Here is a 19,695-nt window from a genome sequence, read left to right as displayed (position 1 = left end):
GTAATTAAGAAAAATGGTATGGTAATTAGTGGTAATGAAGTATAGTGCCATTGGGCTGCTACATTTGGCCTCTGCTGCTTGGACCAACTTTGCTCTAGAAAAATAGCGCTCATACTCAGCTTCGTTATTGGAGGCCACAAAATTAAATCTAAGAGGGTATTAGATTTTGTTGCCTTAGGGAGTTTCCAATATTACTCCTGCTCCACTTCCATGTGGATGACCTGTCTGCGAATAACTTCCATCATTGTTGATTGTGTTTTCTCTCTTCATTTATCATTTCGGTTACGAGATCAGCAAAAGCTTGGGTCTTAATGGCTGGCTTCGGGCGGTACTCTACTCTGTGTTCGTTAAGTTCCAATGCCCACTTTACTATCTTCTTGATATGTTTGGTTCGTCAAGGATGTTTTTCGAGGGGTGGCCAGTCAGTGCTACCACCAAGTGTGACTGGAAATAGGGCCTCAATTTCCTTGCTGCCATGACTAGAATTAAAGCTAGTTTTTCAATGGGAAGATACTTATCTTCTGCCTTTTGAAGGGTATTGCTATCATAGTAAACCGGTGGATGCTCACGTTTTTCATCTTAGGTGAGCGACGTACTTATGCTCTGTGGGGTAAAGCTCAGTAAAGATACCAAGCTTTTCCATCTTGGGCTTTGTCAGCAGCATATTATATGTAATGTATTCCTTCAACTTTTAAAATGCTTCTTGGTATTGTGACGTTCATTGGAAGTTTTCTATGTTTTTTAAGCCCTTAAGAAAGAAAACCCATTTTAATGAACGAGAAATAAAGTGGTTGAGTGCCACTAGTCTTCCTTCTTTGGACTTCATGGGTCGTCTCCGAGGGCTTCATTTCCATGATTGCATTGAGTCTTTTCGGGACTAACATCTATTCTTCTTTGCACCACATACTACAGAGTGTGCATTTGGATCTTGACCAGCATGTCAAAAAACTTTCATATTTCAACCGATCTACTCTCAAAACATGTTGTTCACAAGTCTTTGATATGTTACCCCAGTAGTGTTAAGCCAAAGGGTATAACGTTGTAATAATAGAAGATACCCTGATCTATTACGAATCTTTTCTTTTCTTGATCTTTGTGGGCTAGATGGATTTGGTTGTATCTTTATAAAGCATTAAGGAAGCTTATGACCTCGCATCTTGACATTAAGTCGATCAATGCATTAATGTGGGGTAATATATGTGGGTCCTTTGGGCATGTTTTATTCAGGTCTGTGAATTGATACACATTCTCCATTTGTCATTGTCCTTTTGGACCAATATTACATTGGCAAGCCATTTGGGCTTATGTAGTATATGCTCAGTAACTTGTCCACTTTTTCTCTGATTGCTCGACTCCTTTCATACCCAAAGGCTCTTAACTTTTGTTTTATGGGTCGCATTTTAGGATTCACATTGAGCCGGTGCACCATTATTTCTAGGTCAATCCCTCACATATCAGTTGTGCCCATGCAATGGCGCTGATATTTTCTTGTAGAAAGACGACCAACATTTTTTTTGAGTTGTGGACCCAATAGAATTCCCATTTTTGTTGTCTTTGGGCTATGTTCAAGAGATAGTTCTACCATCTTAACTTCCTCCATGGCCTCTATTCATTCCTTATCAATCTTCCTTTTCTTGTTTTTCCTTTTTTTTCCTCATGTTGGTGTTTCTTCTAAGATTATTTAGAGGTTGTTCGTCATGAGGGTTTTTCCTTTATTTGAGTTCTCACCCTTAGTTGGTTGTTTCACATGTTGGCCATTTGGGGGCTCTCCTTAGAGAGCTGCCATAACATTCCCTTGCCTATTATCGCTTCTTTAATGCCACTGGGGTTCAAAAATTTTAGCTTCAGGTGATAGATGGAGGCTATAGTTTGAAAGGAATTCAAGCTTTTTCCTTTCCAATATGATGCTATATGCGGAAAGGGCTTTCACTATCAAGAATTTCACCATCTTTGTTACCCATCTTGGATATGAGCCCAAAGACATGGGCAGTACCACTTCTCCCAAAGGTTCTACTATGTCACGACTAAAACTTGAGAGCAGCGTGTTAACTCGAGCTAACTGGCATTGTTCATTCCTATTTTTGAGAAAGCTCTATAGAATATGATGTGTGTTTAGTTGAGTCTATCCAACAGGACCTTCTTGACCTAGAAGTTTAATATGGTAGGAGAAATTTCTAACGCTTCGTTATTGGTGGAGACATGTCTTCCTAAATCTTGGTAATAAAAAACTATTTCATTGCCACCTTCTGCTTCCTTGCTCATCATCACTTTTGGATCGAACAAGTTAGTTGTTGATGTTATTGACAGCCCTGAGTGCGGCTTTCCTTGCCCGAGCTGAATCTCCTCCTACGGGCCCACCATATATGTCCCTAATTACTCTCGTGGTTGAGAGGTTATCTTAGTTTGACCTATTTCATCTCACTTCTTTTTTGCTTCCCTCTTTGGGGAGGGGGTTGAGCTCTCTTCTTGAGGTGGATTATTGTGATCCACGTACTCTTCAGATATCAACATTGATCAATTTTGCTATTTCATTTTAAGAATAAACACAATATTTTGTGCTATGACCGCTATCCTTACGAAAAAGGCAATACTTGTTTGACTTTGTCCTTTTGGGATTCTCCTTCATGCAAAGCGACTATTGAACTATTCCGCGCTGCTCCGCCACAGAGAGAATCTCATCTCGAGTTGCGCTTAGTGGGGTGTGTAGGGCCATGGTGGAGTACGTCACGCGCTTTCGATCTCTTTAGTTATTCTTACTTCTTTGGGGCTCTAAGTAGCCTTCTTTGGCTGCTCTTTTCTTAGAAGGGGTTGTGGTATCTATACCTGAAGTTTTCTTCAATTGGATATGTTTTTGCACCTGCACTAGAGTTAATCTAGTGTGACTGGGGGTTTTCCAGCTATAGACTCCTAAAACCTCCCCCTTCGAAGATTCTGTTGCATAATGCTCTCTAACAGTTCTAGGTTGATGTGGGTGCCTTCTAAGATGACCTAAGAGAATCTTTACACGTAATCTCGTAGGTTCTTTTAATCTTGTTGAACTACAACAAATAAATATGATGCAATTTTTAGATACGTTTTGCTGATTGCACAATGGCGCAAAAAATGTTGGAAGAACTATTCAAAGATGTTTATGATTCGAATAGACAACTGATTGAACCAAGTCATGGATTTTTCAGCCAGGGTACTTGGGGGTGTGGGGGTTGGGGGGGCTATGGGGATAGGGTGGGTAGTTAGTTTTTTTAAAAAAAAATATAATAATAATAATATATTTTTAAAATTTTAAATTATTTATATATAATATAAGTTAAATAATTTGTTGAATCTAAACCTTTTATTTTTTTTTAAAATCTTACAGTTCAGATTAATTGATTAGATCTACGATCAGTATTTGATCAAAGAAGATCCAACAGTCATTAATATAAGAAATAATATATAATAAGTAAGGGTATAACGGTTATTTTTTAAAAAATTAACACCGTTAGTTAGATTTAACGGAGAGGGGGCGATTGAGCTGAGTTTCACAAAACACATTGGAGCTTTTAGCCTATTCTCATAACAAGAGGGTTTAATTTGCAGACCTTTTAAAACACAGGGGGATGTTTTGTCCCATTATTTAAATATTTCTCCCTCAGTATTGTAAACCGTGGATGATATCATACAAGTGTCCACACCCTAGTTCTCGTATGCATGCAGAAGTCTAAGTGATACGTGGAAATGACTCACTGGTATTTCACTCACAAGCTAAATTAAAAGATTTACTAAAACCACTTTAACAATACACTTTTTGATCTGAATATATATATATATATATATATAAGTACTTCTCAAATTACCCAAAAAGAAAAATAATAAAAAAATTCATCAATTTTCATACCAAAATATCAAATTATTAACTTTTACTCTAAAAAATAAATAAATTTCAAGAGTTTTATTTCTTTATGTAGTTCTTTTAATTGAAGAATTAAAGTATATCTACCAATATAATTTTTCAATAGTAAGAAATTAAAATACAAGCACAACTATATATATATATTTTATTTTATTTTTGTAAAATTTCATAATGTTCTAAGTCTAAATTTCAATGCAGTTTAAGGCTGTTTTTTTTTTTTTTTTACGGCCCGCTCTTAGTATTCTTGAACTTGTGGAACGAAAATAACAAATAAAACACGATATAATATCGAATAATATTCTGAACGCAGTCATGATCCACTATGACAAATTGATATTGGATTTTGTATGGGATTTAATGTACAGATTGCAAAAATTTTGTATACAGACATCTACATATTAAATGAAAGAGAGAATAAAAATAGCAAATTAAAATAGAGGGTCTGAAGGGTGAAAGATTAGGAGCCATAAAGGTTATTACGACAAATGACTTACAGGCAAACCAAAAATCAATGCCTGGAACAGACAGCAACTAGAAATGAATGCCAAGATTAGGGAATTACAAAGGCAGATATATCATTGTATTGTATTATCTCCACACACATAAATAGGAACCAAAGATTTCACACTTAAAAACTCTGGAAAACTCAGTACTGTTATCATTAGTTGGAAACTAAGACCGTTGTCAGTCTTTACAGCAATACATCATTGTATGGACCAGCAAGCATAAACTGCTATTTCAACTTCAAGTTAGAGTCTCCACATGTGACATTCTTATAGGATCAAACATCTTTTATATATATTTATATATGTGTGTGTGTGTGTGTGTTTTGGGTTGGGGGGGTTAGAAGGTTAGAGAATGGTGAAGGTGCTTACACTGCAATCAGAGGCATACTTCCTGGCAAGAGTAAGCGCTCCATTTCGTTCCAACTCGAATTCAAAAATAAGCACAAAAGACTGTCCTTTCCGAGCCTGCCAAAACAGTGACTTAGCTGCAGAGTTGTCGCCTCCTCTGAATCCACAGCTGGAAACAAATATTATTTTGTCAAATACCATTTCTCAGATACTATTCGTCATATTTAACTATGACATGAAGTGTTATACGGATGAAACCAAGAAACCCCAAGAAGAAGAACATCAATTTCTCATCCAAATACATGTTAGAGCAACATTGGTTTCTCACAAAAATCACGTTATAAATTTAAGTACTACCAAGAATCTGGCATATTTAAATACTGCCACAAAGGAGAAAAATATATTTTCTTATGCTTATGTGTGTGCCTGAAAAAGAGTATCGATGATATGAAAAAAGGGTTGTCAAACTTCCTCAAAGCAGTATGAGAAAATGAATTCAAGTTGTGGGGGAACAACTAGTATTTCTTATCCAAGAATTCCTAGTGAATTTATTCAAAGCATTGTGCAAGAAACGAGAGCGTAATGACATTAAAGATGATCAACTCACAAGAATCAAGCATGATCCTGACCTTAATCGAAAAATGATTCTTCTGAGTTGATCATTGGTGCAAAAATAATAATTGTATAAACAAATAAATCAGTTATGGTTGTTGGTACAACCTAACAACCTCACAAGTCTTTACATTTTCGTCAGTTAAGGTACGACTGTTGGCTAGATCCCTAATTAACAGACAACCTAGGGAACGTCCACAAGATTTAATCTATTAACAACATTAAGAATTAGAAAGGCCTAATTTTAATTAACAAATTCCTACGAGTATAATTCGTTTAAATTAGATCATGCATTCCCCATAACATAACTAACTACTTTGACATAATTAATTATGGTACATTGCTACTAAGTATTGAACTAAACAAACAATTATATGGATTTGTAAAGTTCAATTAGCTCAACAAACCTTGTTGATAATGAACAATTGACCATATTATTCATAAATCAGATGTTTGTAATAAAGGCACAGAGAATAACATGAATACTTATTTAACAAGTGGAAAGAGAACAAATTAGATCTCACAACAAGTTACGAATCAAGCAATCACCATAACTTTAACCAGAAAATAATGAATTTAGTCGGACATGTTAATGGAAGAACACACTAAGAAGTGGAATTCCATTAACCCCGGCAACGACTTATAACTAAAAGAAAGAATATGAAAGTGAAGTAACTATTGAACTTAAAGTATTCTATTCAATTCAAAGTGTTTTTCACAAAGGGAGAGACCCCCCTATTTATAATAAAAGCCTCCTACGGGGGGGGGGGGGTTAACTACATGATTGATTCCAAAAATGTCAACAAATCATCAATCACGTATTTAAAAGTGCCCCTTCCAAAATTCAGCATATGTTACACAACTAAAATTTCATGGAATCTCTAACAAACAAGTATTTGTTTTTGGTGTATGAAATTTTAAAAGCTGTATGTTAAATCTATATTTGTTAAGACAGATATGATGTGTACACCTTGGATTAAACATTCCTACCAGAATGAGATTCACAACGTTATTTAATTTTTTATTAAACAATGTAAAATGTAAAATAACATTAATGTGTTAAATATCCATGCAGTAATGCTCAATTTTTTACAATAGCTCAGTGATAAAATTATCACGATATATATGAAAGATCGATCGACAATAAAATTATTACCATAGAGTACATTAATTATTATTTCTTGCATACACATAGACTTATAACTAATAGCGCAACACCATCATATCGATCTCTATGGTGCCATCTATGCTAGTGCTATTATAAGCGGACGTTTGGTATGAAATCAGCCCACGTGCCAAATGAAAAACATCATACCACCAACTAGAGGCAGCTCCCGATACTCATGTAGCATAGGGATGCTGCCCAGCAACACTAGGGGTACTTCCATTATACGCCTTGTTGGTGAAAACAGAAGTGAAGGGCTTAAATAGGATGAGTTCCTCTACAGATGCGGAGGCCGTGATCCCTTGGGCACAACCTATGAGCTCGGACAACTCAGGGTCTATGGTGAGAGGATCGTCATTTATGTAAACTAGGCCGAATAGCATGGGCGAAGAGTCGATTGAGTTGGCTTGGGCCATGGCCACTCGTGCCCCGTATACAGTGGGAGTAAACATGAAGCTTAGTCACCTCTTGTGTAGCTTGGTTTAGGTTTTGGACCCAGTTTTTTGGACTGATTTAGGGTTTTGATCAAGCGATGTACCATTGCTGGAGTTGGGGCAAGGTTGCCATGACTGAGCAAATTAGAATTATTGTAGCTAGCTGCTTCACTATATTTGTATTTCTAGAGTTTTTAACCATTTTCTTGGGTCAATCAATCATAATATATTCAATATATATTATATATATGCAAAAAAAATCCAAAAATATGTAGTTGTAACCTATATTTAATTACATGAAAATGTAATAGTAAAATACAATATGTTGAAGTATGGAGTCTAACCGAACATTACATAAAAAGCCCGACGATTAGAGATGTAATTTTTCCCCTCCATTCTCTATCTTTCATCGCATTCATCTCCTCCTCATCTATGTATTTCTGTGCCAGCGCCATCAACTGTTCCACATCAGTTGGCAGATCTCTTGCCAATGCCGATGCAAACGACCCTTTCTTCAAACTGTGAATCGGAATGCTAACCATCATATCTATCCTCAAACCATGAATTTCCAAAGTTTTGTTGTTAAATATTCCCATAAATTTTTTCAACATCTCATTTTCTTTCTGTCTAATCGTAAATAAATATGTGGCTGACCTCTTCTGTTTCCTTTTGCTTGCGAAATGGAATGTAAATTTCTGTACCAGCTGCTCATGTGACTCTATGCTATTGGAGGACAAACTCGTGAACCACTCCTCAGCCTTTCCTGTAAAAGTAGTGACAAACAACTTCGAATTAATGGTACCAGATTGTTCATAAAGATTCATTACCAGGTCAAAGTTTGCAACATGCTCCTGTGGATCCTTGGTCCCATCATATTTTGGGAGGTCGGGCATTCTAAAGTTTGGGTTCACCACCTCCGTGAATATTCTTCAGCTCATCAATCCGCTTGCTCAGCATCTGAATCTGCTTCCCTACATTGTCGACCTTGGCTCGTGAGATGACTGGTTCTCTTCGTTGGTTCCTATCTCGATTGCTCGACCCAACCTCGGACGAAACCTCCTCTCGACCTTTTCCAGGTTCCCTTTTGCTTATCCCTTTCAATACTCCTTAAACATATACTTGAATAGCCTTCTCTTTGTAGTTTCTTTCTCAATGGGTGTAGCAGTTCTTCGCTCATAGGCTACAATAACATTCTTCCCGCTTCCTCCATCATTTATTGTAACTCCATTCTTGTTAACTGAATCATTCGTTCTCTAGTTCCCGGTGTACCCTCAAATTCCGACATATTTTCCTTCCATATTATTCGTTATATCCTCATTATTTCCCACAAACGACGCCAACTGATCTGACTCAAATGTGCAATCTCGATCAACGAGTTTGACCTGGCCATGTCACCTCCCCAGATCTCTGATAAGGCCTGATGATAAAACAAGTATGTTAGGCTAGTCGAGTTCGTCCTTGATGAAAACCCTCCGACGCCCAAGTTAGTTGATGGTTGAGATGAAAATATGCGATCTGACGTCAAAGATTCAATGTAATAAATGCCAGTTACTTCGATTTGGTCAGATCTGAAGTATTTATAGGATCCAAATTGACACTGTAGATCACGTGTCATGATTCGAGTCTCCCTTACTCCAATCGTACAGTGCCTAATTGTCTTTCTGGTCCGGGTCAAACTGCGGGGCGGGTCTAGGCGACCTGATGCACAGATCCTGGTGAAATGACTTGTCTTTTAATAATTAAATCCTCGTCACATTTCGTTCTAGATGGGTACCTTATTTAATGTGCACCAAGGCGGCAATTATTGATGGATAGTAAATAAGTGTGGCATAATTCATCATTCCAAGCTCAACAAGAAAACATACCATGTTTTTCACCTGCAATATTTGAGGATAGTTATGACTTGGTTTACCATTCTTGGCTTGAATTTCAGGAATAACTCAGCAGCTGATCCAAGAATGATTAATACTCACATCAGAGTTAGTTTGAGATGCTTTGTTGAAGCGGGCAAGGAAAACGTATGGTGTCGGGACTATTAAGTACCATTCCAACGCGGCCAATATCCGCTTCTCCATAATCAAGATCGGCTTGTTAGTGTATGTTTAGTCTGAGATGCAAACTAACTCATTCACGTTAGGGGCCCAAATTTCTTCATACTTGGAAGGGGGTGAATAGCAATTTATCCCTTGTGATATTGAAAATGAGCACATTATCCCCCTATGAAAATAATATCCCAATTTGCGACCTGTATTTTTTAAAATAAAGCAATTTACCTCCTTATACAGGGAGGTAAATCATAGGAGGGTAAATTGTTGGATTGTAAAAAATACAAAGAGGTAAATCGCTATTTATTTTTGCATACAAAGAGAACCTTGTTTGCATTTTTCCCTACTTGGAAGCTATAAGCATTGCTCCCAACCCCACCAACTGTAGCTCCCTTCTTGATGTAGTCTTGCTTGCAAGATACCGATCAACGATGTTGATAGTGAGGTAAAGGGTCTCAGGATTGAGCTCGAACTTGTGGTGAACTTGAATCAACTAATCAATCAGAATTGCTCTCATTTCCTCATTTATCTTAGGTTGTGAATCCATATAATCGTGAACACGACCCTCATTGTAGCACCCTCTAATGGTACTAGGGCTATATCTTTCCTATACTTAAAGTAACTCCCGTGTTTATATATATAAATATGCACAGAGTCATCTAATCAATATGCACACGTAATCCCAACGTCATAATAGGTATAATCATCTCACAACATTAGAGAGTCATAATCCTTGATGATCATGACCCTGCACAGATTCTGAGGACTCAGTTGGGCCAACAGTGTTTCCCCTTGACGCTTCCATCCTATATGAAATGCACACATATATTTACATTTCATCTACTGTCCCTAGAAAATCCCCTGCTCTGATATCACCTAATGTAGCACTCTCTAACGCTACTAGGTTTTCCTAAACGTTAAAGTAAACCCTTGTGTTTATATATAAATATGCACATAGTCATCTAATCAATGTGCTCACGTAATCCCAACGTCATAATAGGCATAGAATATGTATCAAATTCAAACAAGATAAGTAGGCAACATGTGTAGAATAGTCAATTTAATTCCAACATAATCAGCTAACTAGCACCACATAGCTAACTCGCAATAAAACAATAAATTAAACTCCCATTTTCATAATTTGCTTAACGGAAGGTGATATCGTGTTTTTTCCGTCAAGTGATCCCCTACAGCCGACTCATCAATCTCATTTCGCATCATAACTATTTCAATTCGCATCATAGCTCTTTTCATTTCACATCTTTTTCATATCGCATCAAAACTTTTTTCATTTCACATCTTTTTCATATCGCATCAAAGCTCTTTTCTTTCATTTCTTTCTCATATCGAATCATAGCCCTCATTTCGCCTTATAGGTTTTTCAACAACATCAAGGGGTATTCACACCAAAATTATATTCAATTTTCAATACTCGCTCATTTCCACATATCACCATTCTTGTAAACAACTAGTAACGCAAAATCATATATCAATATATTCTCATTTTCAGACAATCACACACATCATAAAACAAATATAATGCATGTATTTTCTGATTTCACGTATGTCACGTATATCATTTCACGTATATCAGATAAGTCAACGTCAGTATGAACCACAAATTTATATAGTAGTAGCACCACAAGTCAAGGGGGAACATATATAGATAATACTAATTATTTACTTACCTTGACCTTACAACAGTTTTTATCTACTCAATTGATATACTCAATCCTTTCACCTTACCCCCCAATATTCTATAATGAACTTACCACATACAATTGATATTTAGAATATCATAATTTCTTTTATAGAAAATATTATTATTCGTTCTAGTTTTTATTAATAACTAAACACTAAAGGCTTCATAAAAATACTTACAATTTATCATTTAATTCGTAGGGATTAAAATACTTCAAATATATATTTTTTATAACTATCGTTTTTAATAACATTTCTATATCATTAAAAACCTCATTTTTTCTCTTTAATAACATGATATTTCTTAAAACCTCATTTTTCCTCTTTGATATTTCTTTTATATAAAACATCATTTTTATGAATTTTCTATCAATTTCTCGCTATTATAAATTAATTAAACAACAATACGTAGAATTGCGTATTTAGTTAATAATTTTGATGGAATTGTATAAATTAGCTAATATTCAAATCTGATAAATTTAATAATCTAACTAACCAACAATATCATTTTTGAGGGGTTAACATAAAATAACTGAGAGTAAGAATAAGAATAAATATTATAATCTTATCATTTTTAACCAACAATAATCTTATAAAGTAAGGGGGGTAAAGTAATATAATTGAGAGTAAGAATAAATAAAGATAAAATTAGAGTAGAAGAGGGTAAAGTCGAATTTTCCCTTCTTAAGGGGTTAACATAAAAATTATAAGAATATATGACGTCATCGTGATATAACTAAGAAACTAATTAGAAATTTAATCTACCATCACATGTCTTAGTCTAGAAATTTAATAAACGAACTAATTAAATAATATAATTAGTTATAAATAAAATTAAAATTACAATTTCATACCTCTATTTCGGTCAAGAGAGAGAAATTACAATTTTTCACTTGTGTGTGTATTATGTGTGTTGTATATTTGTGTGTGTGTAAAAAAGAAAGGAAAAGAATGAGAGGCGAGGCTGTGGGGGTTGGTGCCCAAATATTATAATGCACTTCAATTTATTATATTTCAGTTATGACCTATAATTTATTTACTAAAATTTATCAATTAATCCTACAAATTATGTATTATAATTTTTGGGGAGTCCTAAATCAACAAGAAATACAAAATTCTGCTTCACAAACGACATTATAAAACAAAAGAAGTTACTAGATTTGCACTAAAATGAGGAGCATCAAGAGTTTATACCTCAACTGACTTGTAGAACTTGTAGATCTCATCAACATATTCAACGACATTATTCACGTCAGCAACATCTATGACGACTATTTGCACCTTTGGTTTATTATGCAGCCTGCAAATGAAAGATCAAATAAAAGGGGAAAACTACATCTTGGAAGGTTATTGTATTGACCTTGCTTCTAGCAGTGAGAGTTGAAGTAAGAGTTGGAGCTTTCTTCTTCATCGACTTCTCTCCGGCCTTCTCCTTGAGCTCTGCAACTTCTGTAATATCGGGACTAATTTCAATTATCTCCTCTGGCTTAGGTTTGGTGGTTGCTGCAGCTTTTTTCTGAGCACGGCAGCTCTCTTTTCCGGCAGGCTCCATCCACCACAATTGGCTCCATTGGCATTTGCAGCCTGTATTTCATCAAACAACAAAACATCATCAATAAGGGCGTGTTCATCAACAAGAATGACTGAAACAAACAAGATTGCAAATTCAAGAACCGGACCTTGTTGTTTTCAGCTGCTGCAGCCTGTTCATTAGCCAGTAACTGAGCACAAAACTCCTGAATAAAATAAGAACACAACACATAATTAGCACGCAATATAGGTCATATTCAGATTTCAATCTGTTCATTCACTTTCAGTTAGGATGAAAGAATTTGTTCAATACCTGAGGAAGCTGCTTCCCCTCGACCCCACCACCGGTAACCACATTTCCTATGTCACCTAGTGCACGACAATTCTTCCTTTCTGCTCCCACATTCTTCTGCTTAATAGCCCCCGGGACTACCTCTCTGTAACACATGTGAAAATGAGATGGGGGGGATTTCATCAAAGAGCAAAAGCAAGAAATGTATGGGAAAAAAGATAATCTTGATGAGAATCCGAAACAATCAGGAAAGTCATTGAACAATTGAAAGAAAACAGAATGTTCATGATTGCCAAGAAATAATCTTTGGAAAAGAACTTCGTCAATGGTCATTGCAGTAATGAAACTCAAATCGGATTTGCATATAAATGAAAATCCACAAGAACCTCAACCCAATCAACATTATAAAGAATCTAATAGAGGTTATCGAGGTTACGATAAATCTAAGAAAGAATGACAAGACAGAGTTGTGGAAGTTTCATCCAGAAAAAATAAGCAAACAAAAGAAAAATCAAGAACCATATATAACCTGATCAAAGTGAAGGAACCATGATTTAACATACACTCGCTTAATAAGATTGCATATCATATATGTATATACCTCTTTGATCGGATTCTTGAAAGCAGGTCTAATTCAACAAAAGGGGTGGAATAAATAACAATAGAAAGTGTCAAGGAGAGCACCAACACCATACGCATCAAAGATCAAGAGAACTTAAAAATCATGATAGTAAGATCCAAGAAAGCTTTAAAAACCATCTGAATGCAATGGCCCGTTATCTAAATTATTGAGAAAGCCATAAGCTTTCAACACAATCATTGAGCACAAATACATATCAATAGATGAAACAAAGTTTCAAATACCTTCGTTCTGCTGCTGAACAACTCGTCGAAGCCATTGCTGAAACACTCCTTGAAAAAGCGCTGAACCCCCGTTATCTAAATTATCAAGAAAGTCATAAGCATTCAACACAATCATTGAGCACAAATACATATCCATAGATGATACAAAGTTTCAAATACCTTTGTTCTGCTGCTGAACAACTCTCGAAGCCATTGCTGAAACACTCCTTGAAAAAGCGCTGAACCCTCTTTGCTTTTCCCTCCATCCCTCTTTCTCTCTCTCTCTCTCTCTCTCTCTCTGTGTGTGCGTGTGAGGGCTCAATGAAAATCACATCGGATGGGAATGAGAAAAGGGACGCCCTTTTGAAGCTGAAGAGAACGGGCTTCTGTCCAACGGTCTTATTTTTTTTTAATTTGTAGCCATTCGATGAAAGTCGATCCGACGGTATACAATTGCTGCTTTTTAACCGTTGAGACTGGAAAAAGTTACCGTTGTGGTCCAAGTCTCGGTCAGTAAATCAATACCGTCGGATCGACTCTCATCGAATGGCTACAAATTAAAAAAAATAAGACCGTTGGACAGAAGCCCGTTCTCTTCAGCTTCAGAAGGGCGTCCCTTCTCACATTCCCATCCCATGTGCTTTTCATTGAGCCCTCACACGCACACAGAGAGAGAGAGAGAGAGGGATGGAGGAAAAGAAAAGAGGGTTCAGCGCTTTATCAAGGTGTGTTTCAGCAATGGCTTCGAGGAGTTGTTCAGCAGCAGAACGAAGGTATTTGAAACTTTCTATCATCTATTGATATGTATTTGTGCTCAATGATTGTGTTGAATGCTTATGGCTTTCTCAATAATTTAGATAACGGGGGTTCAACGCTTTATCAAGGTGTGTTTCAGCAATGGCTTCGAGGAGTTGTTCAGCAGCAGAACGAAGGTATTTGAAACTTTCTTTCATCTATTGATGTGTATTTCTGCTCAATGATTGGGTTGAATGCTTATGGCTTTCCCAATAATTTAGATAAGGGGCCATTGCATTCAGATGGTTTTTAAAGCTTTCTTGGATCTTACTATCATGATTTTTAAGTTCTCTTTATCTTTGATGCGTATAGTGTTGGTGCTCTCCTTGACACTTTCTATTGTTATTTATTCCACCCCTTTTGTTGAATTAGACCTGCTTTCAAGAATCCGATCAAAGAGGTATATGCATATATGATATGCAATCTTATTAAGCGAGTGTATGTTAAATCATGGTTCCTTCACTTTGATCAGGTTATATATGGTTCTTGATTTTTCTTTTGTTTGCTTATTGTTTCTGGATGAAACTTCCACAACTTTGTCTTGTCATTCTGTCTTAGATTTATCGTAACCTCGATAACCTCTATTAGATTCTTTATAATGTTGATTGGGTTGAGGTTCTTGTGGATTTTCATTTATATGCAAATCCGATTTGAGTTACATTACTGCAATGACCATTGACGAAGTTCTTTTCCAAAGGTTGTTTCTTGGCAATCATGAACATTCTGTTTTCTTTCAATTGTTCAATGACTTTCTTGATTGTTTCGGATTCTCATCAAGATTATCTTTTTTCCCATACATTTCTTGCTTTTGCTCTTTGATGAAATCCCCCCCATCTCATTTTCACATGTGTTACAGAGAGGTAGTCCCGGGGGCTATTAAGCACAAGAATGTGGGAGCAGAAAGGAAGAATCGTCGTGCACTAGGTGACATAGGAAATGTGGTTACCGGTGGTGGGGTCGAGGGGAAGCAGCTTCCTCAGGTATTGAACAAATTCTTTCATCCTAACTGAAAGTGAATGAACAGATTGAAATCTGAATATGACCTATATTGCGTGCTAATTATGTGTTGTGTTCTTATTTTATTCAGGAGTTTTGTGCTCAGTTACTGGCCAATGAACAGGCTGCAGCAGCTGAAAACAACAAGGTCCGGTTCTTGAATTTGCAATCTTGTTTGTTTCAGTCATTCTTGTTGATGAACACGCCCTTATTGATGATGTTTTGTTGTTTGATGAAATACAGGCTGCAAATGCCAATGGAGCCAATTGTGGTGGATGGAGCTCTGCTGGAAAAGAGAGCTGCCGTGCTCAGAAAAACGCTGCAGCAACCACCAAACCTAAGCCAGAGGAGATAATTGAAATTAGTCCCGATATTACAGAAGTTGCAGAGCTCAAGGAGAAGGCCGGAGAGAAGTCGATGAAGAAGAAAGCTCCAACTCTTACTTCAACTCTCACTGCTAGAAGCAAGGTCAATACAATTAACCTTCCAAGATGTAGTTTTCCACTTCTTATTTGATCTTTCATTTGCAGGCTGCATATGGGCTAAGCAATAAACCAAAGGTGCAAATAGTCGTCATAGATGCTACTGACGTGAATAATGACTTGGTTGTTGTTGAATATGTTGATGAGATCTACAAGTTCTACAAGTCAGTTGAGGTATAAACTCTTGATGCTCCTCATTTTAGTGCAAATCTAGTAACTTCTTTTGTTTTATAATGTTGTGAAGCAGAATTTTGTATTTCTTGTTGATTTAGGACTCCCCAAAAATTATAATACATAATTGTAGGATTAATTGATAAATTTTAGTAAATAAATTATAGGTCATAATTGAAATATAATAAATTGGAGTGCATTATAATATTTGGGGATAACTTATCTTAATTTAAGAAAGACGTAATAGGCACCAACCCCCACAGCCTCGCCTCTCATTCTTTTCCTTTCTTTTTTACACACACACAAGTGAAAAATTGTAATTTCTCTCTCTTGACCGAAATAGAGGTATGAAATTGTAATTTTAATTTTATTTATAACTAATTATATTATTTAATTAGTTCGTTTATTAAATTTCTAGACTAAGACATGTGATGGTAGATTAAATTTCTAATTAGTTTCTTAGTTATATCACGATGATGTCATATATTCTTATAATTTTTATGTTAACCCCTTAAGAAGGGAAAATTCCACTTTACCCTCTTCTACTCTAATTTTATCTTTATTTATTCTTACTCTCAATTATATTACTTTACCCCCCTTACTTTATAATTGCTTCAATATAAACTAAATAGTGTTGAATTGAATATAAAAATGATATTGTTGGTTAGTTAGATTATTAAATTTATTAGATTTGAATATTAGCTAATTTATACAATTCCATCAAAATTATTAACTAGATACGCAATTCTACGTATTGTTGTTTAATTAATTTATATAATAGCGAGAAATTGATAGAAAATTTATAAAAATGATGTTTTATATAAAAGAAATATCAAAGAGGAAAAATGAGGTTTTAAGAAATATCATGTTATTAAAGAGAAAAAATGAGGTTTTTAATGATACTATTTAGGAATGTTATTAAAAACGATAGTTACAAAAAATATATATTTGAAGTATTTTAATCCCTACGAATTAAATGATAAATTGTAAGTATTTTTATGAAGCCTTTTAGTGTTTACTTATTAATAAAAACTAGAACGAATAATAATATTTTATATAAAAGAAATTAAGATATTCTAGATTTATCAATTGTATGTGGTATAACTCATTATAATGAGATTTTTAATGATACTATTTAGGAATGTTATTAAAAATGATAGTTATAAAAAATATATATTTTAAGTATTTTAATCCCTACGAATTAAATGATAAATTGTAAGTATTTTTATGAAGCCTTTAGTGTTTAGTTATTAATAAAAACTAGAACGAATAATAATATTTTATATAAAAGAAATTACGATATTCTAGACAAAACTGTTGTAATATTATCTATATATGTTCCCCCTTTACTTGTGGTGCTACTATTATATAAATTTGTGGTTCATACTGACGTTGACTTATTTGAAAATATTTGAGTGGTGAATGATATACGTGAAATCAGAAAATACATGCAATATTATATTTGTTTTATGATGTGTGTGATTGTTTGAAAATGAGAATATATTGATAAATGATTTTACGTTACTAGTGTGAATTGAATATGTGGAATGAGGGAGTATTGGAAATTGAATAATTGAAGTGTGAATACCCCTTGATGTTGTTGAAAAACTTGTAAGGCGAAATGAGAGCTATGATGCGATATGAGAAAGAAATGAAATGAAAAGAGCTTTGATGCGATAAGAAAAAGATGTGAAATGAAAAGAGTTTTGATGCGATATAAAAAAATGTGAAATGAAAAGAGCTATGATGCGAATTGAAAGAGTTATGATGCGAAATGAAATTGATGCGTCGGCTGTCAAGGGGATCACTTGACGGGAAAAACACGATGTCACATTCCGGTAAACAAATTATGAAAATGGGAGTTTAATTTATTATTTTATTGCGAGTTAGCTATGTGGTGCGAGTTAGCTGATTATGTTGGAATTAAATTGACTATTCTATGCATGTTGCCTACTTATCTTGTTTGAACTATATTTGATATACATATTCTATACCTATTATGACGTTGGGATTATGTGTGCACATTGATTTGATAACTATGTGCATATTTATATATAAACACAGGGGGTTTACTTTAACGTTTAGGAAAACCCTAGTAGCGTTAGAGGGTGCTACATTAGGTGGTATTAGAGTAGGGATTAGATTTTATAGGGACAGTAGATGAAATGTATATGTGTGCATTTCATATAGGATGGAAGCGTCAAGGGGAAACACTATTGGCCCAACTGAGTCCTCAGAATCTGTGCAGGGTCATGATCATCAAGGATTATGACTCTCTAATATTGTGAGATGATTATACCTATTATGACGTTGGGATTATGTGTGCATATTGATTAGATGACTATGTGCATATTTACATATATAAACACGGGAGTTACTTTAAGTATAGGAAAGATATAGTCCTAGTACCTTTAGAGGGTGCTACAAGGAGGGCCGTGTTGACGATTATATGGATTCACAACCTGAGATAAATGAGGAAATGAGAGCAATTTTGATTGATTAGTAAATTCAAGTTCACCACAAGTTCGAGCTCAATCCTGAGACCCTTTACTTCACTATCAACATCGTTGATCGGTATCTTGCAGGCAAGACTACATCAAGAAGGGAGCTACAGTTGGTGGGGTTGGGAGCAATGCTTATAGCTTCTAAGTAGGGAAAAATGCAAACAAGGTTCTCTTTGTATGCAAAAATAAATAGCGATTTACCTCTTTGTATTTTTTACAATCCAACAATTTACCCTCCTATGATTTATCTCCCTGTATAAGGAGGAAAATTGCTTTATTTTAAAAAATATAGGTCGCAAATTGTGATATTTTTTCCATAGGGGGGTAATGTGCTCATTTTCAATATCATAAGGGATAAATTGCTATTCACCCCCTTCCAAGTATGAAGAAATTTGGGCCCCTAACGTGAATGAGTTAGTATGCATCTCAAATTAAACATACACTAACAAGCAGGTCTTGGTTATGGAGAAGCGGATATTGGCCGCGTTGGAATGGTACTTAACAGTCCCGATTCCATATGTTTTCCTTGCCCACTTAAACAAAGCATCTCAAACTGACTCTGATGTGAGTACTAATCATTCTTGGATCAGCTGCTGAGTTATTCCTGAAATTCAAGCCAAGAATGGTAAACCAAGTCATAACTATCCTCAAATATTGCAGGTGGAAAACAAGGTATGTTTTCTTGTTGAGCTTTGAATGATGAATTATGGAACACTTATTTACTATCCATCAATAATTGCCGCCTTGGTGCACATTAAATAAGGTACCCCATCTAGAACGAAATGTGATAAGAATTTAATTATTAAAAGACGAGTGATTTCACCAGGATCCGCGCATCAGGTTGCCTAGACCCGTCCCGCGGTTTGACCCAGACTCGAAAGACAATTAGGCACTGTATGATTGGAGTAAGGGAGACTCAAATCATGACACGTGATCTACAATGTCAATTTTGACCCTATAAATACTTCAGATCTGACCAAATCGAAGTAACTGGCATTTATTGCATTGAATTTTTGACGTCAGATCGCATATTTTCATCTCAGCCATCAACTAACTTGGGCGTCGGAGAGTTTTCATCAAGGACGAACTCGACTAGCCTAACATACTTGTTTTATCCTCAGGCCTTATCATAGGTCTGGGGAGGTGACGCGGTGTCACGGGTTGCCCATTCACTAGGCCCCGTGACGCGCACTTCGGCCACTCAACCGTTCTACATGGCCGACCACTCAGCCTTCATCGACAGACGCTGGACAACCAACTAGTCTTAGAGTCCTAGGTGTAGGCCTTTTATTGCTTTGTTACTGTTTTGTTATTTGCTTTCTGTTGTTTAGATTCCTCAAGGGGACGTTATGCCTCTTGAGTTGCAAATTTCAGCTTTTCTA

At 35.6% G+C, this 19,695-nt stretch overlaps 2 protein-coding genes and 1 pseudogene across 6 annotated transcripts; 1 reads left to right on the top strand and 2 right to left on the bottom strand.

The window, feature by feature from the left end:
- LOC110011285 lies at nt 7,235-7,982 on the bottom strand. 2 transcript variants are annotated; one of them, XM_020691281.1, is made up of 3 exons: nt 7,869-7,982; nt 7,609-7,717; nt 7,235-7,473 (listed from the first exon to the last, which is right to left on the bottom strand). In XM_020691281.1, exons 1-3 carry the CDS (start codon nt 7,909-7,911, stop codon nt 7,305-7,307), a joined length of 321 nt encoding a protein of 106 aa, XP_020546940.1. In that variant the 5' UTR covers nt 7,912-7,982; the 3' UTR covers nt 7,235-7,304. The 2 variants fall into 2 exon arrangements, with proteins under 2 accessions (XP_020546940.1, XP_020546939.1); XM_020691280.1 differs by having other exon boundaries at nt 7,609-7,872.
- LOC105177804 lies at nt 7,627-13,706 on the bottom strand (annotated as a pseudogene).
- Nucleotides 13,976-19,676, top strand: LOC105177793 (G2/mitotic-specific cyclin-2-like). Of its 4 annotated transcripts, none has more exons than XM_020691719.1 (7): nt 13,976-14,090; nt 14,250-14,297; nt 15,017-15,140; nt 15,248-15,304; nt 15,400-15,624; nt 15,687-15,812; nt 18,395-18,560. In XM_020691719.1, exons 1-7 carry the CDS (start codon nt 14,053-14,055, stop codon nt 18,449-18,451), a joined length of 675 nt encoding a protein of 224 aa, XP_020547378.1. In that variant the 5' UTR covers nt 13,976-14,052; the 3' UTR covers nt 18,452-18,560. The 4 variants fall into 4 exon arrangements, with proteins under 4 accessions (XP_020547378.1, XP_020547379.1, XP_020547377.1 ...); XM_020691721.1 differs by having other exon boundaries at nt 14,009-14,138; nt 14,223-14,297; XM_020691720.1 differs by lacking the exons at nt 14,250-14,297; nt 18,395-18,560 and adding an exon at nt 18,904-19,676 and having other exon boundaries at nt 13,976-14,138.

Source organism: Sesamum indicum, linkage group LG2 (genome assembly GCF_000512975.1).
Source record: "Sesamum indicum cultivar Zhongzhi No. 13 linkage group LG2, S_indicum_v1.0, whole genome shotgun sequence".
NCBI lineage: Eukaryota > Viridiplantae > Streptophyta > Magnoliopsida > Lamiales > Pedaliaceae > Sesamum > Sesamum indicum.
This window is presented reverse-complemented; position numbering and strand designations above follow the sequence as displayed.